The 8,171-nt window shown below is 38.5% G+C and overlaps 1 protein-coding gene across 1 annotated transcript; it reads left to right on the top strand.

Moving 5' to 3' along the window:
• Positions 1-16: 16 nt before the first annotated feature.
• On the top strand, positions 17-8,099 carry LOC145481907 (uncharacterized). Its single transcript, XM_081460472.1, has 6 exons — positions 17-907; positions 3,612-3,883; positions 4,252-4,524; positions 5,451-5,606; positions 6,090-6,338; positions 7,095-8,099. Exons 1-6 carry the CDS (start codon positions 484-486, stop codon positions 7,359-7,361), a joined length of 1,641 nt encoding a protein of 546 aa, XP_081316598.1. The 5' UTR covers positions 17-483; the 3' UTR covers positions 7,362-8,099.
• The last annotated feature ends 72 nt before the right edge of the window (positions 8,100-8,171 follow it).

Here is an 8,171-nt window from a genome sequence, read left to right as displayed (position 1 = left end):
ATTTTGTACTTGTTCTGCACGAAATTCTACACGGATATTTCCAAACAAAATTAAACTCCAGCCTTCAGTCTTGTATTGGGGTTATTTTTTTCCCTACCGTGAGATCCCAGTTGTTCTCTATTGCCCCATAATTCACTCTGTTTGCCTCCCAAATTTTGTATAAACTATTGTTATGAAATGCTCTTGGAAATATGCAGACCTATTAAGAGTATTTCACAACAATAGTTTGTGCAATATTTGGGGGGCAAACAGAGTGAATTATGGGCAATTGGAAAATAGAGAATGGCCCCTTTGAACAGCCCCCGCGGCTGCCCCTGAACCGCCCCTGCGGGGTCTGGTAATCTCGTTACCAGCCCTGTAGTGGACAAAGCCGAAGGCGAGACTTGAAACACCAAACAACAGCAGACACAACAACCTTCAAGGAACTTCAAAGACTAACAAAAGGCGCCCACGGAAGGACTGTGGGGATTTTATCAACACAGAATGAACTATCAAGCTGCCCTATGTTACTTTCTCCTACTTTTATGTCCACCAAGTCATCAAACAAAGCCAACACTGACGCGAAGATTTCACGATGGCGACAAACGAGTGTTGATTTTCGACAAACTTTTTCCCACTGACGTTGTCCGCTCGTACTATGACCTTGTGACTACGGGAAGCGTTCCGGGAAACATTTCTTCGTGGTTTTATACGTACAGTGATTATTATCAGGACATTGGCACTCTTAATACATCGAGTAATTCACCGTGGATTGCACCTGTAAATCCTCAGTTTTTCTCCAACACGGCGTTGTGGAAGATCAGCCGAAAAGTTGTAGAAAAATTGTCAGGTGGCAAAGAATATTTTCCATACGATGTTTCTTTCTCAATGCATCGGAGACTGGATTTTATTACTGCTGCTAGTAAAGGTAAGGGGGAAAAATACTTAAGCTTATGTACAGTCGCTGTAATTTTTTTTTCTTGTTATAAATTCATGTTATTTATGAATTATAAGCTTATTTTAGAATTATGAATTATTTCCGTAAACTATTAAACTAGCAAAATGAAGCTTAACGTTTCGTTCTCAGCCGTTTAGTAATAACAAATTGTTTCCATTACGGTTTTGTGAAGTATAAATCAAAAGGATAATTTTACCGATTTTTTATGTAAATATTTTTTCCTTGCAAATGACATCTAAAACCTTCATTTTGTTTAACAATTAGTGACAATAATTGACTCTAAATTATTTTCACACCAGCTGGGTGAGAATGTTTTTGGAATGTTCCAGTTGCCATGATCACATGTAAGACTTTTTTGTTAACTTATAACTATAGTGGAGATTTTTATTATTTGTTTTAATACGAACTTATAAACATAGAACTAGTCCTCAAGTGCCGTTCAAGAATCGTTTTCTTGATCTGTTCCCTTTGTTATCCTCAGGCCTGCTTGCTTGAAATACACCTGTTACCTGTTTCACCATGTTAAATTGTGGAGGCTTCGCAGCCAATTGAGTTCACACCCTCTGACTTCACACCGAAATGTTAGCTGAGTTTGCCCCCAACATTCACCGTAATAATTACTGGTGCTCATGCTCGAAGAGCAAGAGAAACAAAAGGTTTGACTCACATGTGAAGCAATAGCTAAAGTTGGAGGTGTCTGATAGACTTTGTACAGAGTATTACAGTTGATGTTAAACTTCCACAAAGTTACACTCAGCTAGAGTTAGGGAACAAACTCAGTCAAACTCTCGAAAAATGTGGTGCAAATTTGGACAATGCAAACTTGACTTGGCACAAAACCTCCTGCTACGGTTTCTCCCTGGGGATATGTCATAAATTATTGACGGATTGCATGGAATCTTCGCCTCCTGGGCAGTAATTAGACATTCAGGAAGATTGTCTGTTATTAAGAAAAATGCAAACCAAGGGACATGCCCAAGAGAAAATCGTAAACGTAAGATTAATTCATCCTTTTTACAAGCCTGCAGGAGATTGTGAAAACCTCAGATTGTAAACTCCTGATGTATTCTGTAGTTGGTTTTAGTCCAGCTGTTTCGTCTTAGGTTGGTGGGTAAAACTGAAGAATCATCATTTTTAAGTGGATACCTTGTGGGCTCAATAATAGACCATTTTACAGTTGTCTGCTCAGTGAACTGGCCTTTGAATGGCAGCGAGGCTGGAGGTGACCTTGTTTTGATACAGACCTCACTGTTTTTGTTGTGTAAATAAAGTTGTTCTAATGCTAACTAGGTGCATTTACATGACAATAGTAGACAGGTCTTTATCAAAGCAAGGTCACCTCCAGCCTCACTGCCATTCAAAGGCCAGGTCGCCCAGTAGACAACCGTAAAATGGTCTATTATTACTAGCCGTTGTTCAGGAAAGGAGCCTGTGCCCCTTCCTCCTCTTCTCAGGAGGATGCTTGGGCACCAGACCTAAGAGAACAGCAGAAATTGAGCCTAGATACCCTGTTGCTAACCAAAATATATACCTTTTATGATATTTGGGTTATTGACCAAGCATGAGGTCAAGATGGCTGGATATTGGCCAATATATTTTTTGCTTGTTTATGGATCAAGACAGAGTCAAGGTCCATAAACTTGCAAAAAAGAACAAGGCCAATATCCAACCATCTTAACCAATCAAGCTTGGTCAATAAAGGATTTATTGTACGGGTTTATAGGATCATTAGAAGGTAGTCCAGTGAGAAGAGCATTGTACAATTCCACACAAGAGCATGATGTAACTGTGATTGAGTGATACGGAGTACTGTGTTTTAAATCTTTGCGTGTTATTTCACTAGTCAATTGCATGTGGTTAAATGAAAAATGCAACAATGTTGTAATTTCAATTAAATACTTCCCAGAAATCGCAAAAATTGGTACATAGGAAGAAAAACCAGTCTTTTACATGATTATGGTAAAAATCTATTTATTTCCTGCAAAGTAAAAAACCACCAATTTGCCAAAATAAACTCCCGCAAAAATTTAGTGTCACATGGTATTGCCCACTTACAGAGTTAGCCATATATTAAACTGTGTTATATCCTACTTCAGACAAGAACTAAAAAGTCATTATGCGCCCTGCACAATGTAGCTAACCTGCAGCTAAGACATCATGTAATGGAGGTCAATTATCTGTTTGAACAAATTTTTCAGCAGAAAGATCATGGTACTTCTAGACTGCATCCCCAAATTCTTGCTACTCCTTAGTCTCCACTGTCAATTTTACATTTTACTGATAGGAGACAAATTCTTTTCTTTGTTTTCTTAAATAAACAGTTGCTAATATACATGTCACATTTCACTGTTAGGGCACTGGACTTCAAATCCAGAGCTCGCTGGTTGAAGTCTTACTTTGAACACTTAGCTAGAGTTGTTTCTCAATAGACCATGGTTCAACTCCTCGATCATGCTGTCTTGTAAATAGCCAACTAGTCTGCATACCGCCAGTTGGGATTTTTAAGCCTATTATGTTTAGTTGATATATTTGTTTCTTTCAGTTTAAGTGGCATGCCCGTGAACTGGCTAGATGTAGCTTAGTGCATATTTGACCACCATAAATGACAACATTTGAATTCATTTTTTTTATTATTATTATTTTTTTTATTATGTTATTTTTTTTTTTTGTACAGGGAATGATTTAGATAAAGATGAACTTGTAATCAGAATATCTCTGAACAAGGACTTCAAGAGAAATGATTATGGAGAGGCTATATTTTACAAAGACAATGGAGAAATTCTTTCAGCTGTATATCCTAAGATGGGACGGATGGTCGTATGGAATGCCACAGTTCCTTTCATATTCAAGCCCCCTGCAATGTCCTATGTGCAAGCTCAGTTTGATATTCTTGTAAGAATCACAACATCAAAAGAGAAAGCAGAGCAAGCAATTGCAGAAACAAAGGTACACTTCTGTCAATGGGATTAAATAAAATGGCCTTAAATAGTCCAATGTCATTAACTTTGTTAGCCTTTAGATCTGTTAGTAAAGACATTTAAACTACAGTTTTGTAAACCCTAAACCCTAAAAGGTATGACAAGCACCCCCATCCTTTTTTATATGGGAGTTCCCCCCCCCCCTTAGAACTTATTTCTCTCCCCTCTCTTCCACCTTCTCATGGTTGTTCCTCTATGATATCATATCCCTCAAGCTTCAGGGCTTATTGTACTCTTGAAAATAGATACTGATTACCGCATCACAAGCTAGTTTACAAATATTATCATCTCATGATTATTAATTTTTGAGACTTTTTTCCCTCTTTATTCCAACAGAAGTTAATTGAGAAATCAGAAAAGCAGGATGCCTCAGGTTTCGCCCTCTCAGACGAGGGAGATATCCCACTTGTGGACTTCAGTAAATATGAGACAAGAAGGTTCCATGACAGCCAGGGTCGAGAGATTGCAGTGTTTGATGGTTTGGTTGATAAATCAGATCTTGATGCTCTGCGACTCTTCTTGTTACACTATAACAGTGTGTTTGCTTATCAGCCTTTTGATGGTGTAGATGAAGAACACGACAATGTGTCTTGGATTGCTATGCTGAAGGTGAATAAGTTTGGGTAATAAAATGGTGACAAGTGAAATTAAGAAATAATTTCATGCGCGTTTTGTGAAAATTCTAATAATTTCCTGCCCCTTTACTGAGGCGAGGAAAATCATTTTAATTCTGGCAAAACGCAAGTGAAATTATTTCTTGATTTCACTTGAATGTGAAAATTATGATAAATTAACATTGAAATTTCGTACCAAAATTTAAGAGTAATTTGTCACCCATGATATAATGCCTTATTAAGTTGTTTCTATTTTTCGCAAACAAAATCAGTTTTTATGAGTAAACATGTGCAGTTCTTTGAAAATTTACTATCAAGTTTGCAGTGAGCTGCTAGCAAACCCAATGTTTGTTATTCCAGAAACATTACTGCCCCTCCCCCTGATGGATGGTATACTAGAAATTCTCTTGGTAAGGGACGCTTAAGGATCCCTGGAAATTCAGCCGGGAATGAGTGCTTGGTAAAAAAAAAAAAAAACAAATCAGCATAACCTAACAATTCTTTAAAACTTGGAAACTCTCTTTGTGTTTGTGATTGTGCAAGAGCTCAATTGGGCAAATTCAATAAAACCACAGAAAGTTTAAAAACTCTTCTTTGTGGCTCTAGCTGCACTGATGAATAGAAAATAATGATTTTATTTATATCAATTGATGCACTACAGAGGTGGATCTAGGGGGAGGGTACAGGAGGTATGCACCCCACCCTCCTGAGATAAAGCTTTCTTCTTTGTAGTCACTTTTAAAATTTGTTTACCTCACCAGTCAGTTATGCCATTCCTGAGTGGTGCACCCCTCCTAGGAGGAATCCTGAATCCGCCCCTGCGCCATGATGCAAACAACTCGGCAGATTTGTACTGAAACTAAGAGTTTAAAGCGTAACATTCTCTATTTGATGAGACTGACCAGTTGTCTCCTATCATAGGTGAAGGACTTTGTAAGAAGTCGCCTGTGGAAGCTTGTGAAGCAGTTGGCGACTTTTCTTAGCGGCCTTAATGAGTGGTATCCATACGATGTGTCCATGAACATCATCAGAAACTCGCATTATCCCAGGATTCATGAAGATTGTGAACCCAGTGAGGTATTACTTTTGATTACTCTCCTTTAAGTATTGTGATTTCAAGGCGCATCAAAGGCTTTTTATAAATACTGTTTAAGTTCTATGGAGGTTGGAAATTAATCTTTAATAAGATCCAACGTAGGTTTTGGCGGGATACGGGATGCGGGATGAAAGCTGTAATGGCGGGATGCGGGATAAAAATACTTCAGCGGAAGCAGGATTTTCTCATTTTGACAGTCGGGATGTGGGATAAAAGCAGAAAATCACTTGTTACAGACGTCACGCGGAAAACTACAACTTTAACCAGGTGGAGCCGGGATGAACATTCAGAGTAGGGTGGGATGTGGGATTGGGAAGGAATTGAAAAAGCCTATGTTGGACCCTCTTCAATACCCACCTACCCCCCACCCCCACCCCTTCTACCCTCTCCCCTTTCCTGCTTTTACAAGGTTCCGTCATCTTATAGTTTATGTTTTTCATAGCTAAAAAACTTTCTTTTTTCAGCATGAATACACGTTTCTGATGTACCTCACGCCAGATTGGGAGGCAAATAACTATGGGGAAACAGCATTTTTTGAGGAAGTTTTATCCAAACAAGGCACCCCTTTTCCCGCGGGGAAACAACAATATGAGTGGATTGCCTCTGTGCGCCCGCGGTACGGACGAATTGTGATATTCAGAGGTATCATTCCACACTCGGCCAGGCCACCAAGTCCTGGGTTCAGTGGGGCACGGTACACGTTCGCTTGTAAGGTGAGTGCAACCTCGTTCCCAGGGTCCTCACTCTACCTCGAGAGGACCATGGAAACGAGGGTTTCGTAACCTTATGAAAGCCAGGCAACTAAATTTTCGATTCATCGAACATTTTAGGTTGTTGTGCGACTTGTTCACCCGTTTGCTGTCTAGCTCTGCGTGTTATTAGTTTCATGGCATCCTTGTGGAAATGTTTTTAACAAAATTTCCATATTTGAAGTTTGGTGTGTTAGACTTGCCCCCACGTTGATGTGCAATAGCCGAATTCGGAAAGAGAAAAATGTCTGCGGCGTTTAAAACCCGAGTTAGTGCGAATCCACCTGTGACCGCGAATGACTTTAGAAAAGTCTGATGCTGAAGCAGGAGTTTTAAGAACAGAATAAAAGCAGCAATCATCAAAAGGAAGCGACGTTGGAAGGAGAAAGAAGTTTCCAAAAAAGACAGCTTAAAATATTAGTGAAAATTTAAACTAACATTTCATCTGAAAGACATTTTAACATACTGTAGAGATGAACTTCTTTTATATAAGAACTGCAAAGCTTGTGGAATCAATGGTGTGAAAAAATTCAAAGTAATAGAGAGTTTCTTTTCGGAGTTCAACACAAAGAGGCACTTGCGATTAAAAAAAGAATTGGAACAATCCTTAAATATTTAAGCGTTGAATAAATTCCCCTCCAATTCTTGGTTTGTGCTTGATCTTCAGGAGTTAGCCCTAAAATCTCGTTTCAAAACCAGGTTCGTTTATACGCCCAACAGGTTGCCCGCACTTATCACCTGGCAATCTCCAAGGCTTTACGAGAAACACTGGAATATCTGGAGAGCGCCCAAGAAGATGAAGCAGCCTATGAAGTATATAACGTGTTACTTGGCGATGAAAGTGATAAGTCTGCCCTAACGACAGAGTTTATTGAAGAAAAGCTGGAACACTATCGACAGAAACGGGAGGAGGTGTTTGGACGAATGAAGAGTTCTGCTGTAGAACAGCTAACAGTCCCTAAGAGTTCCGTTAAGGATGAACTTTAAATGTGAAGGACCGGTAGTAATACGGTTAACAGTTTCTGATGTTGCAAGAAACTGTTGACCGTATTACTTCTCCTTACGTAGACGGGTTTTCAATGAAAGACCACGAAATGTCACAAAAATATTACTTCTGTCAATGGCCAATCGCAATATACCAAAACGAACCAATCAGAATTCGATTCAAGTACACGTGGCCGTCGCCATGCGCGGGAAAACGCACGTGACCAAGTTTGATTTTGTACCTGATTGGTTGAGTAAATGGCCCGAGTTTTTAAACCAGTCATAGAAAGGCATTGCTGAAAACTTTCAACATTGAAGGAGACCATTGAAAACCACACAAGAATTTAATAATAATTGTTTTATTGAAAACACCCCCAATATGTAGAAAACGAAAATAAAATTTAAATCAAAACGTTCCAAAGATTACGTGTACACTTACCACATTCGTAGAGCATGGTAAAATTGCTTATTTACCATGATGACTAGGCCTGTGAAAACTCTTGAATTACATTATCCAATGATCCCGTGTTTAATAAAGATTAATACTGCACAGGAAGAAATGCCATCTTATTCACTAAAAAGCCAACCATTATGTCAATATTAGAAACGCTGAATTGCAAAAATATATATATTTATTAGTGTACTTGTTATTATAATATTATTTATGAGTAAGTTAACCAGTAAGTAGTTTGTAAACCCGTAAGTAGTTATTAAATCCGTAATTAAATATTTAAAATGGTACGTGTTCATTGTGATTTTTATCATTTCGTTTCCTTATGATGATATTTTTTTTTTCTTTACATTTATATCAAA

This window comes from Orbicella franksi, chromosome 3 (genome assembly GCF_964199315.1).
Source record: "Orbicella franksi chromosome 3, jaOrbFran1.1, whole genome shotgun sequence".
Lineage (NCBI taxonomy): Eukaryota > Metazoa > Cnidaria > Anthozoa > Scleractinia > Merulinidae > Orbicella > Orbicella franksi.
The sequence above is the reverse complement of the archived record's forward strand: the minus strand, read 5'-3'. Positions and strand labels throughout refer to the sequence as shown.

Bases quoted from the DNA above. Each gene is read 5' to 3' on its own strand.
- LOC145481907 (XM_081460472.1), top strand. From the start codon at position 484: ATGAACTATCAAGCTGCCCTATGTTACTTTCTCCTACTTTTATGTCCA. The intron at 5,607-6,089 runs GTATTACTTTTG...TTCTTTTTTCAG, and splicing joins AAGATTGTGAACCCAGTGAG to CATGAATACACGTTTCTGAT. The intron at 6,339-7,094 runs GTGAGTGCAACC...TACGCCCAACAG, and splicing joins GGTACACGTTCGCTTGTAAG to GTTGCCCGCACTTATCACCT.